Here is a 21,533-nt window from a genome sequence, read left to right on the forward strand (position 1 = left end):
AGCCTTAGGAAGGGGTCAGGCAGGGACGGAGCAGAGCCCAGGCTCTCCTCAGGGGTGGCCCCAGGTCCAGCCCAGAGGGGTGTGGCTCCAGCATGCCTGGGAGGGCCAGAGCTGAAGGGCTCTCCTGCCGGAGACCTGGTCCCGCCGGGCCAGGCCGGCAAAGGAAAAACTGTGGCCTCAGAGTCACTTCCTCTCTGAGCCCTGCTTCTATGTCATTTAACAGAAGCCACTTTCAGGTCCTGTACTAAGTTTGGGGGTTGGAAAGACAAGTCACACCTTGTCTCTGCCTTCGTGACATTTCCAGGCTAGTCTGGGAGAGAGGAAAGTACTCTGATGGGGGAGGCCAGGGCACTGTGGAACCCCTAACCCTACACCAGGAGTCGAGGGAGGCTTCCTGGAGAAGATAACTCCTCCACCGAAGAAGTTGATGACTCTCTCCTTCGTGAAGCCTTTCTTCACCTGGCTCCTGGGATAGACCACTCTCCTGATTTTCTCCCTCCTATTTCTCAGTCTCTTCTTCTGGCTCCTTTTCTTGGAGCCTTATTCCTTATTCCTGCTGCCCACATGGTCCCTTGACCACGGTCTGCTGCTTCTGCCTCCCTGCGAGGTCTGACTCTTTCTCCCTCACCCACTCACTCTCGTACTGATCTGAACTTCCTCGCACTCGCCAATTAGTTAGCAGCCCCAGGGCCTTTGCACATGCTGTTTCCTTGGCCTGGAACACTCTTCCTGTCATTCTTCACTAAGCTAACTCCTCTTCCTGCTCCTGTTCCCAGACTCAACTGAAAAGTCACCTCCCCAGAGATGCTTTCCCTAGACCATGTTCCCCCAACCCATCCAATGACCTCTCACTCTTAGTTTCTCTTTTCCTTTATAGGGCCTGTTTCTATTTGTACCGTACATTATTATGTGTGCATGTGTGTGCGCTTAAACTCTACGTGTCCCCCGGTCCCTAAGTTCTCAGCTGTTATCCCCAAGGCATAGCTCTCTGTCTGTTGTGTAGAAAGCATCCAGCTAGTACTTGTTGAATGAGTGAGTGAACAAATTCAGTCGGCCCAGGCCAAGAGGTGAGGAAAGGCATTCCAGGCAGATGGACAGCAGGTGCAAAGGCATGGAGGCTGGAGAAACTTCTGAGGTTTCTGCCACATTTCCAGTGAGGGTGGTGCTTTGGGTCAAGGTTGACAAGCTGAGCTCCTTGGAGGACTCAGGAACTTCAGTGGGTACAGGGTTGGGAGGGGTGCAGCTGGAAGGGGAGCTCTGGGCCCCCCTCCATGCTTCAAGCCAAGCAAGAGTCTCTTCCACCCGGTGGATATCCCAAGCTTTGATTCCATTCACCCGGTGCTCCAGGGCTGAAAGGAGTTTGGCCTTATCCCCTACCACTGACATGAATGTTCTGGAGGCTGGGGCCATATTGAGGGTGTCTTAGCAGACAGGGCTGAGCAGTGCCCTATCGGGTGGTCCTGAGGTGAGAGACCCTTCGAGCAAGGCCAGTGGGGGCTGACAGCGAGAGGAGTGGCAAACACAAGAACAGGGGTTTCTTTACACAACAAAGAGGCAGGAAGGCAAGAAGCCCTTTGTGGATGGGCGTCAGTTTTCCCCGTGTGTAAACCAGGGCAAGGGTCCGACAAGATCTGACTGACCCTCTCTGGCGTGGGCCCCTCGGCTACACGAAAAGTGCAGCTCAAATACTTCCTTCCCATCTTTCCAACGGCCGGGGAAGAAAACAGGAGGGAGGCCTGACCGTGGGCAGAGCAGGAAGCAAGCCTCAGAATGTAGAACATTCTTTCTTCGGATTCTCACAGAGTCCTGCCACTGCCCCGCTTTGCAGATGTGTAGATGTGGCCTCCCTGCCACGCACTGACGCACACCTTGGTCCTTCCCCAACATGGGCATGTTTTTATCGGCTGCTCACTAGCCTGACTCCCATTTAAGACCATGAGACCCTTGAGGGCAAGGGCCGTGTCTTTGCTTCGCTACTGCATCCACTGTATGAATGAATGAGTGAGTGAATGAATGAGTGAACAAGCAAAGAAGTGAATGAGTGAGTGGTGTCAGCTGCATCCTGCCCCTGACAGGCTCTGTGCCCCTCCTCCCCTTCTCTGGGCTGGTTTCCTTAGCTCATTCGCACTCCGCCGCCCCTGGATGTTCCAGCTCTGACCCTCTGAGATTCTAGATCCGACTCGGCCCTTGGCACCCTCTTCCCTCCCTGTGGCCTGAGCCTCATCCTGGCTCCCTTTGTCATCAGGTGGCCTGGACCAGGTCCCTGCTCCTTGCTCAGCCTCAACTTCTTTGTCTGACAAATGGGCAGACTGGCCTGTGCCCTGCTTGCCTCCTTGGCTGTCTCAGGGCTCCAGCGGAGTGACAAGGTCAAACTCATGAGACTGGACGCCTGTTGGGGGGGGGTCCGTGATTCATAGAGGGAGGTGGGCTCAGACGGCCGGCTGGGATCAGTGCTCCCAGAAGGGGCTGGTTGCTTTGGAAATCCTGGGGCTCAGGATTCCAGCAAGGCATCTCAGAAGCTTCAGTTTCTTCCTGATGATAACAAGGAAGAACACCTGCCCCAGTTGGGGGGGGGGGGGCGCCGGAGGGGGGCGGATGGGGACGATTTTACAAACTTCCCAGTGTTGCAGGCATGAAAACCCGTGCTATTGTGTGCGTGTCTTGTCCAGGTGGCCCTTTATGCACTTTGTCTGCTTGAGTCCTCACAACAAGCCCGCTAGGTTGCTGTTAGCTCCATTCTCCAGATGAGGAAACTGAGGCCGTGGGAAGTAAAGTGATGGCCAAGATCATACAGGGAGGTCAATGCTTTGAACCCAGGCTGCTCCAGAGCCTGGAGCACTCTGAGAGCCGGGTCACTGAGCTGGAGCCGCCACCCGGGAGGCCCATCCGTTTCCCTGGGGGAAAATTCTGCCTCCTTGGGATGGGGTTGTTGAAACGGCTCTGGGGACCAGCCTGATGGGCCAGAAGCCACAGCCAGAGGTGATGTCAGCTCAGCTGGGAACAGGGAGCAGCAGCAGCAGCTGTGATCAAACAGGGTCAGTCAAAAGAGAGGGCTATTTGGGGCTAGAAGCTGTCAGGGGTCTGACGTCACCACTCCCCGGCCCTTCTCATGAGCGGAGGACCCGAGGTGTCATCCAATGGGTTTGCCTCAGCTGGTGACAAATAGACAATCACCATAAAATAACGGCTCTGTGCCCGGCCGTGTGCCTCACATTCATCACCTCGCTTCCCCTATCCACCACCCTGGGAGGTCGGTGTTACCATTCTTGTGTTAGAGACAAGCAAACGAGTTCAGAGAGGCTGAGTGACTCACCCAGGGTCACACAGCTAGTGAATGGCAGAGCTGAGAGTCAGGTAGCGGGCACTTGCTCTGAACCAGTGCCACCAGGCCCTTCTCTGAGGCCATGTCTATGCGGGTGGATCGCGGGGGGAAGGGTACCTCTCAGGCCTGGCCTACCTCTCAAGGACAAGAGCCTGGGGCCTCCCCCTGGCTCGGCCGCTCAGCTACCTCGACAGGTCTCGGGCAAAGACCTGGGCCGTCAGCAAGCTGCAGTGTCCCTGTCTGTGAAACTGAAGTAATGATACCAGCTTAGCCTCCCTGGGGGTGGGGAAAGGATGCCCAACCCAGGTTCCTTCCATCTTGTTCTGGGTTTCTGCCCTGGGCTTGCCGGCAACGGAAGGAGCAGGAGAAGCCGCACTCCCACCTGAGGCCTTTTCACAGGGGAAGGAGGGAGGCCAGAGAGGCAGAGTGGGGACGCCATTTACTGAGCACCTAGTATGTGCCAGCAGTGTGCTGTTTTCCCCATGGAGCCACTGGCTCCTCACAGAGGAAGGAACAACCCCACTGCTCAGATGAGACAATGGAGGCTTAGCAGGGCCCAAAGCCACCAGCGCCAGTGGGGGCACTCATAATTCAAACCCAGGACTCCAAGACTCTTGTACTTTTTAAAAAAGTTTTTGTTTTGGGGCGCCTGGGTGGCGCAGTCGGTTAAGCGTCTGACTTCAGCCAGGTCACGATCTCGCGGTCCGTGAGTTCGAGCCCCGCGTCGGGCTCTGGGCTGATGGCTCAGAGCCTGGAGCCTGTTTCCGATTCTGTGTCTCCCTCTCTCTCTGCCCCTCCCCCGTTCATGCTCTGTCTCTCTCTGTCCCAAAAATAAATAAACGTTGAAAAAAAAAAAAAGTTTTTGTTTTTATTTTTGAGAGAGAGAGAGAGAGAGCACAAGCAGGGGAGGGGCAGGGAGCGAGGTTGGACAGGGCATCCGAAGCGGGCTCTGCGCTGACAGCCAAGAGCCCGATGCGGGGCTCAAACTCACCAACTGTGGGATCCTGACCTGAGCTGAAGTCGGATGGGTGCTCAACGACTGAGCCACCCAGATGCCCCCAAGACTACTGTGCTTTTGTCCACCACTCTGGGCTGCTCCCCGAATACTCTGGCCCCCAATCCAAAACCCCTCTGGGTCCCAGGGAAGCCTCATTCCGGCTGGCCAGTCATGCCTGGGCCTCTGACCTTCCCCAGCTGGGCAGGTGGACAGGGGGTGGAGTGCACACACACACACACACACACACACACACACACGCCTTCTTGCCCCATGGGACGCTGGGAAGAGGCTAAATCAGGAAGAATGGTCAATAAAGAAGAACAATGAGGATGGACGGGAGGGGCTTAAATCATTTATGTACCCACGCCTGAGCGGCCGTACAAGAAGGCCAGGGAGTGGGGCCCAGGGAGGGGGATGCGGAGGGCAGCCCCTGTGTCTGGATCTAGGCCAGGCAGGGCCAGGAGAAAACTCAGGAGAAAGGAGCTGGCGTCCCCCGGGGAGAGAGGCTCCTGGGGGGAGAAGGTGGGGGGAGCTCATTTGGGACCTATTATCGTTTAGAAAGCAAAGACACTCTCCCCTGTCCTCCCCTCCCACTCGTGGTGGGCCCCCTCCTGAGCTGCGCTGTGCTGAGTACACAGACCCAGGCTTCCAACCCGGGCCCGCTTGGCTCTCTGAGCCTTGACCTCCTCCTCCTCCTCGGCGGGCTGGGGACAGTAGGAGTCTTGTGAGGATCACGCCAATACATCATTCCTTCTTAAGTTGTCCTGGATGGCCACTGCCTCGGGCTGGCCCAGCCTGGGACTGCTATGGCGTTTCCTTCTGCTGGCTGGATGTGCCCTGGGTGGCCGACACCACCCCAGGCCTCCTGAAGCCCGGGCTGTGTCCCTCCCAGCCGGGATTCCTCCCCGGAGGTCACTTCCAGAAGCCCAGGGAGGCTGGAGCAAGCAGAAAATGGCCCCAGCTGTGAGGAGGCCAAGGGAGAGGGTCTTTGGGGGGCCTCCTGCCCATCCTCCATTCCACAATGGGAAGATGGGGGCCGGAGAGAGAAAGAGCCAGAACTCCTCGAGATCCATTCTACCTCCTGCGTGGTCCTGAGACCTGCCTTAGCTCCAGCTCCCAGCCCCCACCTGAGGCCAGGCCCCACCTTGGACTCTTAGAAGGGCTGCCTCACCCCCTCCGGGCTCTCCCCAACTCCACCGGTGTCCCAGACTCATCTTCCTCTGTGTAGCCACGGGGACCACTCGCCGGCATCTTAAAGTCCCCCAGGGCACCCGCTACAACAGATAAAGTGTAAACTCATTCACATTGGCCTCCAGGCAGTGCACGGCCTGAGCCCAGGATGGTGTGACTGCCCTCGTCTCCAGCCACGCCTCATCGGCATGAATTAATCCCTGCCCTGAATGTGCTGTCTTTCTCTTCCTCCCTCACTTCGCACTTGCTGTGCTGCCTGCCTGGACCACCCTTCCATCACACCTCTCCCTACTACTTCTGCCCCAGCCTGGCCACTCCTGCTCATCCTGGGTCTCAGCTCTGATGCCACCGCCTCCAGGAAGCCTTCCCCGACTACCTCGTTTGAGCCCATGGGCACCCTGGGCCTCCTGCTGTCCCGCCACACACTGATGAGTATAGTCCGTTGGCTTCCCTGCCTGTCTCCACCTCTGGTCTGTGAGCTGTTCCACCAGCCAGACCGGAAACTTGGAGGCTGAAGGGGGTGGGGTGAAGAAAGAGGTCAGAATGACTTGGCCTCTGGCCTGTGTGGCAGGAATGTTGGTGTGGGGGCATGTGGGCAGAAGAGCAGATTCTGGGGAGTAGGGGGATTGATGTCCTGGGCTTGCTGTGTCTGTAAAGCCTACGGGCCATCAGTGAGTTTTCTATAGAAGAGTCTATGACGGTCCTTCCAGACCTGACCTCCACCCCAGCTCCAGGGTGGAGGACAGAAGCATCTAGGGTCTTCCCAGCTGTGTAAGGACCACTCCTTTCCCTAGGTTTTGTGGAACCTTCACTCAACTGCCCAGCCAAGTCCTGCCACCTCCCCCAGGAAGGCAGCCCTGATCAGCCTGGCTATGGCTGCTCTATTTTCTCCTCGACTGTACCCTCTTGGCCATTACCACGTCATCTAGTCTTAAGGCATCTCATGAGCTATGCCTTGGAAGTCTTCAAGGTGGGGCCACATCCCTCTGTCTCTTGAAGCCTCCACATTGTCCTGTACAGGGATCCCCCCGCCAACACAGACACACATGGGAAAAAGCCATGTGGCCCGGGAGCCCCGCCCCTCCCTGGATAGAGCTGGTTCCCAGCAGTCTCAGCCAGCGGGATTCTAGGGAAAACCAAACAGAAGCCTTGAGAGGCTTTGGGTCAAGCTGACTCAGGCGAGCAGAGGGGAGAGGCAGGCGAAGGGAGGGGTTCATTTCTGTCCAATCCAGAAGCATGTGCCGGATGGCTGGATCTTCATAACCCCCGGCCAGAGGCACTCTAGCCAGTGACCTACATCCTGGCATGCCTGCGTGTGTGTGTGTGTGTGTGCACATGAATGCATGTTGAGGGCATGAGCCTGTGTGAGTAGGATGGTGTACATGTGAGTGGGTCTCCATCTTGGCTGGCTGTGTCTGCAAAAGCCCATGAGTGAACTTGTGAGCCCGTGGGGGGGGGGTCCCACATGCCCCCCCCCCCCCCCCCCCCCGTAGAGTTTCCACCCACTCTGCACCAGAACCAGCGGGTCTGGGCTCCAGAAAAGCCAGCTGAAGGCTGCACAGTTCCTGAAATGGCAGCTGGGGGTGCCTTTCCGTCAGCCCCCACCCCCACCTCTGCCCTGGACTCTCTCTCCCTTGACCCAAATCTCAGATAAACAGCCTCACTTGCTTTGGCTAATGATGGGGTAGAAGGCGGCTGCTAGGAGCAGCGGCAGTGGGGGGAGGGGAACCGCTGTGTGAGGCTGAACCACGAGGTAGGCAGAGAGGTCAGGAGGCAGGGTGCGTGGCTGCGCTCTGGCCTCCCAAAGCTGAAGAGGGGGGTTGCATTCAGGGCCTCCCTAAGGGGCCCTCTGGGGGGGCTGCTTTCCCTCCAGGTATCTTCCCAGAGTTGGGGATGGGGACGGGTAGAGAGGTGAGGCCCATCCTTGACCCAGTGGCCATGCCAACTCCATGGCCCGGAAGCCAGGGTGCACGGGAGGGTGCCTACTCAGAGAGCCTTGAACTTTGCCTTTCGCCAGCTCTGTGGAGGGTGAGTAGGGTAGCTGTGTGCTCTCATCTGGGGTTCTTCCCCCAGACTGAGCCTCGGATAGCTTGGAGGGGATGGACAGGCCCCCCCCTCAATCTCTCTCTCTTGCTCTGTTTCTCTCTGTCTCATTCTGTCTCTCACTGTCTCTTTCCATCTCTCTGTCTCTCGCTGTCCCTCTGTCTCTTTCTGTCTCTCTGCCCCCGATAGTGATTCTAAGGGGCAGCCACTGGAATTGGAGGAAGAGGGTGATGGAGCCTGGGGGGCCCATGTTTGATCTATCTATCCATGTATCTATGTATCTTTGTATCTATGTATCTATCTATCCTTGAAGTTGAAATACAATGTTATATCAGTTTCAGGTACGCATGATAGTGATTCTTGACAATCACATACATTACGAAACGTACTTTTGTGAGCGTACTTACCATCTGTCACCAAACAAAATAATTACAACATTATTGACTCTATTCCCCACGCTATGCTTTTCATCCCTGTGACTTAGGTGTTTTATAACCGGAGGTCTGCCCCTCCGAATCCCCTCTACCTATGTGGCCCATCCCCGCCCCCCCCCCCCCCCACCGCCAACCATCAGTTTTTTTCTCTGCGTTTAAGAGTCTGTTTCTGTGCTTTTTCTCCCCAGAATCCCTAAGACCCCCAATCTACACCTCTGTGCAACAGAGTGTCCCCTCCCCTGAGCCAGGTCAGCTAAGTCCGGGTGGCTGCCCACCTGTGGGAGGTCACAGTCCCAGCAGGAGACGCCGAGCCTGGGAAGGGACTGAGAAGCTGAGAGGGGAGCCAAGAAGGCCGGTTGGGCTCCTGGCCACTCACCCAGGCCTGCTCAGCTGGTTTCCAGTGCTGAGGCTCCAGAGGTCTCCGTTCCCCAAAGCCCCTGCAAGCTCAGCTTCTAGGGAGAAGTAGGAGGGCAGGAGTAGGTGGCTGTCCATCTGAAATTGGCCAGGAAGGGCAGTGCATCTTGACAAGATAAGCCAGCCAGACAGGGAACAAAGACAGGGACGGGACACCGCACAGCACATGGAACTCTCTCTGGAAAACCCATTTTACAAAGGAGGCAGGCAGCTGAGGCACAGAGACGTTTGGTGATTAACCTCTGGTCAAACTACTAGGAAGTGGCCAAGTCAGGATTCGAACCTTGGCCCGCTACCTCCAAAGCCCGCATGGGTCCCACCGTGTGCCAACACAGAGTGCCCCGTATCCCCAGTGTTCCAGGGAGAAGCAGGAGGGGCCGTCTCCACCTGCCTGTCCCACCTGTTCCGTAGATGTGCCGGCTGAGACTTGGGAGGGCCAAAGACGTCAGGTGAAGGGAGGAATCAGGGTACCAGGCAGTCAGAGCTGGCTTCTGGGAGAGGCAGCTGGCGTGGGCAGCAGGGGAGAGCCCCCACAGGTAGAGGGGGTGGAGAGAAATGAGATTTAGGTAAGTGGAGGGCAGCAGGGAGCACACCTCAGCAGGAGAAACAGCAGAAGCAAAGGGACTGAGGTGGGAATGAGCTTCTAGAGGGTTTGGCCGGAAGCCTGGGAGTGACTGCTGGGAAGGCTGGGGGGCGGGCGGGGGAGGGGGATGAGTGAAGACGTGGTGGGGGGAGCTTTACCCTCAGGTAGGACCTTCAGCCTTGGCACTATTGACATTTAGGGCCAGACAACTCTGTCCAGCCGGCTGTCCTGCCCCTCCCCCAGCCCAAGTGGTGACAATCAAAAATGTCTCCAGCCATTGAAAAATGTTCCCTGCGGGATAAAATCGCCCCTGGTTAAGGATGACTTCCCGCAGTAAGCAGGAGCCCTGGGAGGGATTTGAGCAGGGGAGGGGCAGGGTCCAAAATGTAGCCAGCAATCGCCTGCACTCCTGCCCCTGGTCCCTGCCCCTCAGTGCCCACCTCGTCCTGCAGCCGCCCCAGGCTAAGTGAGTGTGGATGCCCACTGGATGCCAACGCAGATGCCCAGCTGAGTGGTGGGACAAAAGGGCTTGTGTTTGGGGATGGAACCTCCCCCTCCCCCACCGCAGCATGGGGGGTGGGAAGGCAGTGATCCGAGAGCCAAGAGGGGCTGCAAGGCTGGGGCAGGGGCTGTCAGAGCCCAGAGTTGGATAGAAAGGACTAGAAGGGGGTGGGGAAGCTAACCTTCTGCCTGAGTTCCTGTTCACAAACAGAGGGACTAAAATCAAAGCATCCCAGCCAATCTGCATGGACTTTCCAACTCATTCTGACCCCATGGTCCTGGGGGTGAGGGGGTCAAGGGCTGCATTCCAAGCTGGGGCCAGGCCAAGGTGGGAACAGCCGGCCGGCCAAAGCCCCTATTCTCTTCTGTGAAACGGCAACATGGAGGATGTTGAGGGAAGGTAAGGGCAGGGGAGGGGGTGGTGACAAGGGGAAGGAAAGCCCCACTTTCACAGTCTCCCCCCTCCCCCCTGCCCCAAACGAGTGTGCAGCCAGATGAGCTTCGGAAATGTGCATTGATCTCCCCATCGCTCCTGGCTCCCCACGACCCTCAGGACCAGCCCACAGCCCTGGGACAGCCTTTCGAGGGTGCTTGTCTCCCTCCACCTGCCACACGCCCCCCTCCCCCAAGTCCACACTTCAGCCACGCCCAGGGACTGACAGCCTCTCCAGGCCTCTCTTCTGAGCCTGGGGCGCCCACATCCTCCCACCTGCAGTGTCCCCGAACTGGGCTAACTCCCACACATGCGTCAGTGCCCTTTGGTGACCCTTGCCTCCAGGAGGCGGTCCCAGCTCCTGCGATTGCTAGTGCTGATTGCTCCAGGACGCAGCTGTCTTTGTGTGAAGTCTCCGTCCTGGGGCCGCACCCCCTGCAGCCCCTGCAGCCGTAGGCCTGGCAAAGAAAGCTGAGCTTTTTAGAAGGAAGGAGAGAGAGGGAGGGATGAAAAACATGTTTTTAGAGAAGGGAGAAGACAAGAGAGAGACAACACATAGGCAGCAGTGGGAGGGGACTAGCCTCTCCTCACGGTCACCAGCGAGTGTGCCCGGCAGGCTGACCCCACGGGCCTGTGCGGACAGGCGGGTATCATTTCTTTGTGCTCACGCTCCCGGACAGCTCATCGCTCCAGAGGCAGGGCCTTGGGCACAACCTGGCCTTGCTGCCATGCCCCTCCTGAGTTTGGCCCTGGGTGCCCCTATCAAGGCAGGACAGGTGTTCAGGGGGACGGGGACACCCAGGGAGGGACTTAGCTGACCACCTGCACTGCGGGTATTGTCAGCCATCAGTGGAGCTCAGATTCCGTAGTCCTAAGAACCTCAAGAGTCAACAGACTCTGGCCAGGCCAGGGGTTTTCCAACTGTTGGAAGAATCCGGGGGTCCCAATAAGATGCCAAAGTAAGAGAGACCCCTCTTCCCCGAACTCAGCTCTGCTCAGAGCAGCCGGCTTTCATCTGACCTGAATACCGGGCTTGCGTAAAATTTTTCGTTTGAAACGAGGGTTCGGTAGCTCCTTTTTCAGTTTGAAAAGAACCCACCTCCTCAAATAGATGGGGAGGCCAAGGCCGAGGGAGGAATGGAATGGCAGAGCCACATCAGCCTCCTGGCCCTTCCTGCTGGAACCCACACCTCTCGGCTGAAAGCATGAATGTGATTGAAGAATAGGAATCTGGAAGCAGGTTTGGTCTGATAACACCGAATGGCGGCAAAGGACACTGGTTGCTGGGGTGAGGGGGGTGGGTGGGAAAGAGGAACTGCTCCAGAGTGGGAAGGGAAGAGCTGAGCTGGGTGGCTGGTCACCGTGCCCGTGGTTCACTTGCACTCGACCCGGCCCGTTTCCAAAGCTGTTCAAAGATGCTACACAGCCTTTCTGGCTTCAGCCAGAGTAGCAGCAGATAGAGAATCAGGATCTCAGGGGCCAAGCCTCAACTCCTCCATTTACTCACCTGACCTGGGCCAACTTAACCTCCTCTTGAGACTCAGTTTCTTCCTCAAGAAAATGGGACTAACGATACTCCCATATCAGAGTTGTTGTGAGGGGTACATGAGAACACAGAGTAGGGGCTGAACAGGTCCTGGTGGGCTCAGGGTCCTTCCTTGTACATGAACTTGAGGGAGCTCACAATCTAAGGATCAAACCCCAGCTACGCCCCTTACTAACTGCGTGACTTAAGGCAAGTGTCGGAACCTCCCTGCCTCGGCTTTCGCATCTGTAAAATAGGGATAACAGTCGCACGCACCTGCCTGATGGGAAGTAATGAGTTAATAAGCATAAAGTACTTAGAACGGGGCCGCCTCAGTGTTTGTTATCGATCTTTGATTTCAAACAACAGCAGAGACTAGGTCTTGCAGAGGAGAGAGCCCAGAATGGGATAAAAGAATGAATGAGGGAATGAATGAATGAAGGCAAGAAAAATGAGGGTTCTCCCAGGGAATGCCTTGTGGTCCTCACCCATTAGTGGTGCCTTCCCGCGGCTGCCCTTGGCTGGGACCGCCCTGCCATCCGCTCCCTGTGGCTCGACCCCCTGCATTTTTCTGCAAACACACAGGAGTAGGATTCCATTTCGCCCCTAGATGACTTTGGGTGATAAAGAAGAAACTTCAGCCTCTTCGAATTGAATCTTCTCTCCAGAACGTGTAACAAACCTGGAAATTGGAATTGCCCTGGAGCTGATTATTCTGGGAGGGCACCTCCTGGCATTAAAACTAAATTAGATCAAGGTACCTCTGTTATTAGCAAAATAATTCCCCACGATTACAGAATGCAGCCATGAATCCTGATGGCAGATGAACTTCAGGTGACTTACTTGAGACAAATAACTGTGCAAAAATCACAGGCTCATCTAATCGCTTCTCTGTAGCGTTGCAGTCAGGTAATTATGCTAATGGTTATAAGAAATCACCTTTTGTGGTCTGGGATTGGGAGGGCTTGAGACAGAAATGTGTGTGGCAGATATTACCTGCTTCGAGCAGGAGAGGCCGGGCGCCATGTTTGATTCTAAAATGGGCCATTTCTGGGGAGCTGGTTTGGTCCCTTGTCAACTGGGGGAGAAACCTGTTATGCGGTCGGAAGAGCAGTGGCTTCATTATTCATCTCTTTTCAGATCATCTTAATATAGGAAATTGAATTTGTCTAAGTTCCACTGTTGAGCATGGCAATTCCAAGAAGCAAATTAAACTATAAAAGCTCAGGACCTTTGAGTCGGTTCCATTCAGCGAATGTGTATTTGTGCCCACTGGGTGCCCGGCACTGATCTAGGCGCGCGCAGGGGGCACGTGCCCACATGTCAGACTGTGCCTGGTGCTCTCTGAACATGGTCTCTCATCTCCTTAGCAACCTGACAGAGGTGGTATTGTCCCCATTTTAGAGACACAGGAAGCGGAGGCTCAGAGATGTGAAATGACTTGCCCAAGGGGCGGCTGCTACCGATTGATGGAGAGGATTATGTCTATTCTCCCAGAGAAATCTGGGAGGCCTCCTGGAGGAGTGGACCTGGGGAGGGCATGGTAGGGTAGTGGAGGAAACAGTGGGGCAAAAACTCAGAGGCAGGAGATTAAAGCGGGGGGCGATTTCAAGGATGGGAGATGGGGTTGGAAGAGTGCCCGAGGGTCAGACAATAGAGACCTCAAATGACAACCAAGGGTTTGGATAACGGGAGGGATACAGTGGAATCTGAGCGGTACCTGGGCTACAGTCTGGGCGGCCCACTCGTGGGCAGCTGGCAGGAACAGGGTCAGAAGGGGATGATTTTTTGGTATAAGTATGTCCCCAGTGTTGCATAAGACAGACTTACGCTAAAAAATTATTCGTCGTTTATATGACATTCACACTTAATTGGGCATCTTGGATTTCATCTGGCAATCCTAGCCCAGCTGGCTTCTGGGTACCAGCTGTTTCCTCTGCCTGATACGTCTGTCCCTGATGGGCACACCTCCTGGCCAACTCCTATCCACTCTTTGAAGCCCTGAATTTCTCACTACTGCTGTGGCAACATTTATCAGCCGCTATGATCATTAATTTCTTATGTAATTCTAACATCTATCGAATAGCTGTCCCTCCTCTGAGCAGCCAACGTCACTTGCAGCCGCATAGGAAAAAAAAAAAAAAGTTAAGGCCATGCCTCACTCCATTGGGAGTGACCCCATTGGTGGGACCCCATTCCCACCCCAGATTGCCTCCAATTTCTGCTTCTGTCTCAGGATGAGCCTGCCTCGCTGCCCCTCCTGAGATCTCGCCTGCTTCCGCGAATATCACTCACCTCTCCCCCTCTCCTGGGTCATTCTCGTCAGCAGGACGCACAGCAAATGTCTCCCGCGCTCCCCGTCACGGGCTGGGTTTTCTGGGAGGCAGGCTCTGAGACATATTATCTCTCGTGCAGGGGGTTTTTCAGGGACTGTTCCAGGGCTCAGCGCCTGTAGGCGGGAAGGGCAGGAAGCCAGACTAGGCAGAAGAAGTCGACCTGTCAGGTAGTCACAGTGTTGGCCTCTGCCCACACCACGTGGGGTCCGGGAAGGGCCCGGAGCAGGGAAGACCCTTCAGAGTTGTCCTGAACCCTGATCTGGGTTGCACATGACAGCATCCACCCCTCCCCCACCCCAGAACATTCCAAGCTCCTGGGTGTGGCATTGAGGGCCCTTCATGCCCCAGCCCTGCCTCCTTTTCCTACCTCCTCTCTCACAGCTGCTTGCTTGGAACTCCCTGAGCACACTGGGCGGCCTCACACTGCCATACTTTTGCCTGGGCTGTTCCCCCTTCCCCTGGCTGATGTCTCTCTCTGCTCCTTTAAGACACGCTCAGAGGCCATCTCCTTAAAAGCCTTTCCGGGGGGGTGCCTGGGTGGCTCAGTTGGCTCCGGGTACGATCTCACAGTTTGTGGGTTCGAGCCCCGCGTCGGACTCTGTGCTGACAGCTCAGAGCCTGGAGCCTGCTTCGGGTTCTGTGTGTGTGTCTCTCTCTGCCCCTCCCCGGCTTGTGCTCTGTCTCCCTCTGTCTCTCAAAAATAAATAAAATGTTAAAAAGACTTTCCTGGAGCCACCACCGCTCAGGGCCAGCAGCCCAGCCTGCGGTGCCAGGGCTCCCGGGGCCACCCACCCACCTCCATCATGAGCACTCTGGGGGCTCCTCCCATGTGGGCCCCGGGGTCCATGCACAGAGGAGCTGATCCGTGCACAGTGGTGGCGTTGACTTCTCTTCCTGGCAGTTGACCCTGACTTGGGCACTTGGGGAATTCACGGAGGGCAGGGGTGGAAGGAAAGCTTCCAGGCTGACTAAACTGGGCATGGCTGTGCCCCTCGGAACAGGGTCACCCTGGGAACCAGAGCCATCCTCCACTTCAGGGTCACGGATGTGTGGTCCACTCTAGCTCCGGTTGCATTTTCTGGCGGTGGTGAGGTTTACACATCTCTGCTGTTCGTCCTCTGTGACCCTCACTGCCCCGCTCGCACATCCAAGCTTCCCTTTGTTGCCTCCTCTCCCTCCGTTCACGGCACCCCTGCCCCGGGTTCCTGCCAGCCTGGGTCCTCATCACATGATGTCTCCGTCGATGTCATTTTGAATCTCACCGCCATCATCAGGTGAGATAAAGTCAGAGAAATGTCCTTCCGTTTCCAACCGGGAGGCCATTGGTGACCTCCCTGAGGAACACTGACATGGCAGACCTTACTCTGGGCAGCGTTCCGCCTTGCGTGGCCATTTGCATAGGACAAAGTGCCACCAGTAGCCTGTGTCACCAGGATAATATGACATTGTCCAGTGAGATCTGGATCAAAGAGGATCGGCTCATTAGTTCAGAAAATCTCATCTGAACCCGTGAAGCACACGGTGTTGTTCTTTCCCAGTGACCACACAACCCTGTGGACTCCGTGTATTTGTTTGCTCGCACAACATGTAACACCGGCCAATTCATCTTCTGGAGTGTGGACCATCAGCAATTTGCCATCCTGTATGTCGCCTTGACAGAAGCTCCCGACGAGTGGACATATGTGGATTTTGCATATATAGTGCCGACAACGCATTTGGTAAAGCGCCTGAGACGCGTCCCCGGGGAGGGTGCCGCAGGCTCTGTCGCCCCTACAGATGGAAGCTGGCGAGGGAGAGACAGGTCCAGATTGAGATCCCTGGGCTACGTGCGAGAACAGATTGGAGGGGGCCAGAGTGGACGTGGGGAGGCAGGGAGGAGGGTCTCTGGTTCTGAAATGCTGTGCGGCCCCTCACCCAGGGGTAACACAAAGGACAGGAGGAAAGGGCCCCAGGAGCACTAACTCGGGGCACACTTCTGCCCCTCCCACCACCTGGGCCAACTTCCAGGTGCTTGTGTTTGTGCAGAGCTGGAGAACACTCCTTGGCGGTTTCTTCCCCCGCCTCCTCCTTTCATGGGAAGCCAACTGGGTCCCTTCCACCTTCCCCCGCAAACATCCTCCTCTTGGCCAATATTCACATAATTGCTACCTGTTCCCCAAATGGGGTCACGCGTTTTGCCTCTATTAGCTCACCGAATCTTCGTGAGAACCCTTTGCAATAAGCCCTAATCACATCGTAGTTGTGCAGACACAGAAACCAAGGCTCAGAGGAGCCTCGATGTGAACCCAGGTGTCTCTGACCCCAACGGTCACATGACCTCCCAAGAACACTGCAGTGAAGACAGTCAGTCGGCACAGTGGGATCGCTTTCTTTTTGAGGGCTTGGCATGACCCTTTCTCGTTTCTGAGTGTTTGGGTCCGCTCACCCCCTTTGTTCATTCATGCAACCTTCCCGAGGCGAGGTCTTATGCAGGTGACAAGGTTCGTGACCTGGAGGGGCTCCCAGTCTGCCCGGGGAGGAGACAGATCCACAACCAGGTGCAATAATCCACAATGTGATAGACCCGGGTGGATGCTATGAGAAGCCTCTGCCTGGGAGAGTGGATGAGGCTGTCCACGGGCTGAAATGCCAGCGCTGGATGGTAACAGAAGCGGTGGGCGGGCGGTAGGGGCGGGCACTCCAGGAGAAGTAAACAGTTTGTGCAAAGGCATGAAGGCATGCCAGAGGTCGAGGGGCTTGGGAGCTCTAGTTGCACGGAGTGGGGGAGTCTCGGCTGGTTGGGACTAGGGTTGGGAGGATCCCGGGGGAGTCTGAGGAGCAGGCTAGTCACGTTCTCGAGTTTTACAGAGCACTTCACCATGAGTCATGCTTTTGTGCCGAGCGCTTCGCAGACGTGATGGCCACATTATTTAAATCCGGAAAGTGGAGTTCAGAGCAGGACTGCATTTGATGTGGATTTCATATTTTGTACCACCCTGCTTGCTCTGTCCCTTTAAACAAAGGTTATGAAGGGGGGCGCCTGGATGGCTCAGTGGGTTCAGCGCCCGGCTCTCGATCTCGGCTCAGGTCATGATCTCGCAGTTCGTGAGTTCAAGCCCCGCGTCAGGCTCTGCGCTGACGGTGCAGAGCCTGCTTGGGATTCTCTCTCTCTCTGTCCCTCTCTGCCCCTTCCTCATTCTCTCTCTCTCTCACACACACAAAATAAATAAACATTAAAATTTTTTTTTTAAAAAGAGGTTTTAAATAAAAGGTCGCAAAGGGTAAAACAAACACCTAAGTACCTTGACCCAGGTCAAGAAATGAAACCTTAACCAATATGGATGAAGCCCCTTCCCACCATCCTTCACATCTCCCTCTCCCCGCCCCGAGGCAAACACTTCACTAAATGGTATATTTATCACTCTTCTGAATTTCTTCATACTTTTACCCAAACTGGGCATTCCTGGAAATATATGGCATCGTTTTGTTTCTCACATTTTAAAAATCTCCAGGAATGATCTCATCCAATGTGATCTTCTGGAACTTGCTCCCCATCCCCCAACCTAGGATTCGTAAGGAACCTCCATTCATTTTTCACTACCGTATAAAACTTCACTGACTGATCCACCCTTTGTTTGTACCTTCTTCCGCTGATGGACACCGAGGCTGCTTCCGATTCTTTATGAGGATTAAACACTGTGGCGATGAGCAAGCCCCAGGTTTATCCCAGAAGCCAAGTTCTCCGGGTCACCGGGGTATATTACCCATCTTCAACATTTCCGGATGCCGTCAAATTGTTTTCCAGGGTGGTGGCCCCCATTTCCCCTTCTCCCAGCAGTGTGTGAGAATTCCCTGTGTGCAACATCTTCATCAACCCTCTGCCCTCCTACCTCTTTGCTCTCTGCTGATCTCAGGGGTGTGCAATGCCGCTTCCCCGGGGTCTTATCTTGCATTTCCCTGATTAAGAGGGAGTTTCTCTGCGAATTCATATGTTTCCTGGCCATGCACGGTTTCCCTTCTTCAAATTGCCTGTTCCTATGTCTTGCTCAACTTTCTCTTGTTTCTTTTGAGAATCGATTTGTAGAAGATCTTTGTAGGTTTTGGATACTGTGTCCCAGGAGTTTTATACTTTAACGAAGTGTATCAATCTTTTCCTTGATGGTTTGTGCTTTTGGGGTCTTTAAGAAATCTTTCCCTATTACACAAGTTCTTTGTGTTTAAGTCTTGAATCCACCTGGGATTGATTTTCTTAATGCATGGCGTGAGGTAGGGACTCCCCCTCATTTTTTCCCTCACATGGACATCCAGTCCCTCTGAAGAGTTCACCCTTTTCCCAGGGACTTGTGACACCACTTTTGCCACATGTCAAGTTTCCATACATGTGTCGGTCTATTTGTGCAGCCTCCGTTCTAGTCCACTGGCCTATTCATCTATAAATGCATTGCTTTATCACTCATTACATGCACATGTCCACCAGGCTTTTTTTTTTTTTTTTTTTTTTTTGCAAAGACTTTCTTTCTCACATGCTGTCTCTTGGGCTGCTAAGACTCCCTTATGCAGAAAGGAAACTGAGGCACAGAGGTGAGAAGACTTGCCAAGGTCACACAACCGGAAGATGTTGGATTAGGGCTTCTGTGGGATTCTGAAGCCACCCTGTCCATCTACCCCATATAGCCCAGGCTCGGAGGACCTCTACCTGACCCTCTGGCTCATCTCATACAGGATTTTTCACTCTTCCTTCTTTCAACAGGTAGCTCCCGAGTCATGTGAGTGTGCCAGCTTCTGAAGATGTTGGGGCTCAGATCTCATTTCTGGCGGGGGAGGGGGGCCTCTCCCCAGTGCTGGAGACCAGTAGGAAGGGTGGGACCCTAGGTGGACATTTTATGGGAAGTGGGCTGAAGCCTGGGGGACAGCAGGAGGAAGGCAGGTGGAGTTTCAGAGTCAATTTAGAGAGCCCCATGCGGGGCGCGCACTTGGGGCCCAGGGCTGCCTTCAGAGAGACGCCGGCTTCCCCGGGGGGAATTAGAGGCGTCCCCCCCCTCCCCCCCCCCCCCCCCCCCCCCGGCCACCCCTCCCGCCCTCCCGCCTGGAGAGGCAGGAATGTGAAGGATCAGCTTTCAGCAGAGCTGCAGCTGCCTTTCCGGGGAGCTCCCGGTGCAGGCCCTTCCCGAGCGGCCGAATTAACTGGTTCTGTCTGTCCAACTGGGAGAACAGCTCCGGCTAAAAATAGCGCCCTGCCCCGCGCTGCTGGCCCGGAGCCGGGGCCGCGACTGTGGGAGTCCCGGGCCGCGACAGTCCGAGGAACCGGGGGAGCCCCGGACGCCCCACCCCGGGCCTGGCCCAGTCCCGCCCCCGAGGCCGCGGAGGAAGCCGCGGGCACGGTGCCGTCCCCACAGGTGCCGCGGAGGGTGGCAGGCCAGCGGGCCGAGGAGCAGCCGAGGCCGTCCGGGATGGGAGCCGGCGGCGGGGCCTCCCGCGCGCTCGCCTGGGCCTCCCTGCCCCTGCTGGGGCCTCCGGCCGGCGCGCTCTGCGAGGACCCGCTCTGCTGCCGAGGTAAGGCAGGGCCGGCGGCGGGCGTGCCCCCGCTCTTCCCGGACACTTGGCGGGGGCCTCCTTCTCCTTCCCCACCCCAGGCCCGCGGCGGGGGGCGAGCGAGGGAGAGAGGCCAGGCATCCGCGCCAGGCTCCGGGAGTGAAGCCAGGCGCTCTCTGCAAACTCACCTTTAGTTTGAAAAAGTCGCAGTCCGGCCACCACGTCTGAGAAGCGTTCGCTTCCCTTCGGCCTCAGTCTTCCTGTCTGGAAAATGGGAACAACAAAATCGTCAAGCTTAGTGTTCGCTGTGACCCCGAGAGAAGTTGGGGGAACCCGTTGCCGCCGATCGCAAGCGTTCTGGAGAAGTTGGCCCGAATCCAGATGGGGTTCTGGAGAGTTTATGTTGGTGGGAGGGCTGCAAGGGCCTTCCCAGGACCTTCCCTCACCTGCCATCCGGTCCCAGAGCTTTGCACCCGCATCAGCCCCGCGGCCCCCGCGGTCGGGGATCCAGGCAAGCTCACCGCGAAGTGTAAGGGGCCCGAGGACGCGCGCGAATCCTTGTGGGAGAGGAGGGTGTTGAGTAGAAGAGGGGTGGGCAGAGTCGCGGTGCAGTCCTCAGACCTGTACCCCCCAGCCCCCAGCCCGAAGCCGGCATTTTGTCTTTGACGTCCCGGGGGCTGGGGAAGGAGCGCAGCCCGGCCGCACGGAGGGCCTCGGCGGGCTGGCTGAGACGGCCGGCTGGGACCGGGAAGGGGAGGGAGGGGAGCATGTGGCCCGGCCTGGATCCCGGGTCCGAGAGCGGACAGGGGGCGTGTGCCCAGAGCCGAGGGGACCGGACTTGCTCGGTCTGGAAGGCTGGCCGGGGCGGGGTGGCAGGAGTGGGGTCGATTGGCCAAACAGGTGCGCCCCCGCCCCGCCCCTCCCCGCCTCCGCCGGGTCCCGGCCCGGCGGGCGGAGCTGCGGGTGGCGGGGCCTGCGATTGGCGGGGCTGGGCCGGCCGGGTGGCCGGGGGAGCCCGGGAGCCCTGGAGCCCGAGCAGCGCGGCACAGGCGGAGGCGCGGAGCCGGCCGGAGCGCGCTCCTGCCGGGCCCGCCGCCGGCTTGGCCCGCTCCGCCTGGCTGGCGCTACGGAAACTTTCCTGCGGCCTCGCGACCCCGCGACCCCCCCGCCTCGTGACCCTGGCCCTGTGCGGCTCGGGCTCCGGAGCCTTCAGGATGGCAGCGCCCAGCGGCCCGGCCGGCGCGTAGAGGTAAGCGCTAGGGCCCCCGCGCCGGTATGAGGGGGGGGACCCCGGGGCTTGCAAGGGTCCCAGAGAGGGTCCGAGAGGATCCGGGGGCCCTAATGGAAGGTATGGGGGGGACCGGACTGAGGAGGGGGCTGCGACTTTGCTTTACTTAACCCTCTTCTACCCTACAGTCCTCCTGTGCCGCCCAAGGGTCTTTGCCAGGTGCGATGACCCTTTTAACTTCCCCGTGCGCCCGGCCTTGATCACTGGGCCCTGGGGAGAGAACCGCGGAGCGGGGGGGGGTGGGGGGGGTGGGGGGGGTGGGTAACAAGGATGGCACCCCAGCTGGGGGCCTGCAGCCGGCGGCGCGTTTAGAGTGGGGGGTTTCCTCCAGCCTCCCAACCCCAGTGCTTCCAGGGGTCCCCCCAAACTTCAGACCCTCCTCAGCTCACCCTGGGGGTTGGTAATTGAACAGCCACTCCTCTCATCCCACAGCCAGGCACCCCAGGGCACCCAAGTTTTCGGTGTTGTTTTGTTCCACCGGTAGCCACTCCTCACTGTTCAGGGGGCGGGGTCATTGAAGAGAGGTCTCTTTCTGGCTTCCTGGGCTGCCCTGAACGGTGAGCTAAGCAGGGTAGCAGCAGGGACCAAACCCGTCTAGGTTCCAGATCGCAGCCTAGTGGGAATGGTTGAGCTTTCTGGTTTCCAGATGCTCCATTCTTTTGAGCTGTCTGGCTTGAGTCATGTGGGAGCTGAGCCCCTCTCCTCCTGCCCCCCTTCCGCTATTTAGGGGTGAAATCAATTTTGATTTGAATTTAATTTTAATTGAGGGTGGAGGAATAAGTAGCATATCAAGTATGGGGATCATCTTCTTTAACATCATTTGCCCTCAGTGTCAAAAGCCAAACACCTTTCTGTGTTTTCCTGACCTCAGACAGTACAGCCAAGAGTTAAACACCAAACCAAACACTAGCTCTGAGGCCCAGAGAATTTGGGTGCAAACCCCAGCCATTCACTA

At 56.8% G+C, this 21,533-nt stretch overlaps 1 protein-coding gene and 1 long non-coding RNA gene across 4 annotated transcripts in view; one reads left to right on the plus strand and one right to left on the minus strand.

Annotated features, from left to right (window-relative positions):
- The window catches only part of LOC123593296 (DAB2 interacting protein), a 188,576-nt gene that overhangs the window by 1,920 nt on the left and 165,123 nt on the right, over positions 1–21,533 (plus strand). Inside the window, exon 1 of one of the 3 annotated variants that reach the window (XM_045468948.1) lies at positions 19,198–19,311. The exons of 1 other annotated variant lie outside the window; for it this stretch is intronic. In XM_045468948.1, the coding sequence (XP_045324904.1) occupies positions 19,209–19,311 (103 nt within the window). In that variant the 5' untranslated portion in view covers positions 19,198–19,208. Of the gene's footprint in view, positions 1–19,197; positions 19,312–20,422; positions 20,540–21,533 lie in introns of those variants that run through there. One more of the 3 variants, XM_045468953.1, reaches the window with a different exon arrangement.
- LOC123593298 lies at positions 13,456–20,262 on the minus strand. Its single transcript, XR_006710238.1, has 3 exons — positions 19,737–20,262; positions 19,479–19,554; positions 13,456–13,892 (listed from the first exon to the last, which is right to left on the minus strand). It is a non-coding gene; the product is annotated as an uncharacterized LOC123593298 (long non-coding RNA).

This window comes from Leopardus geoffroyi, chromosome D4 (assembly GCF_018350155.1).
Source record: "Leopardus geoffroyi isolate Oge1 chromosome D4, O.geoffroyi_Oge1_pat1.0, whole genome shotgun sequence".
In the NCBI taxonomy this organism is placed as follows: domain Eukaryota; kingdom Metazoa; phylum Chordata; class Mammalia; order Carnivora; family Felidae; genus Leopardus; species Leopardus geoffroyi.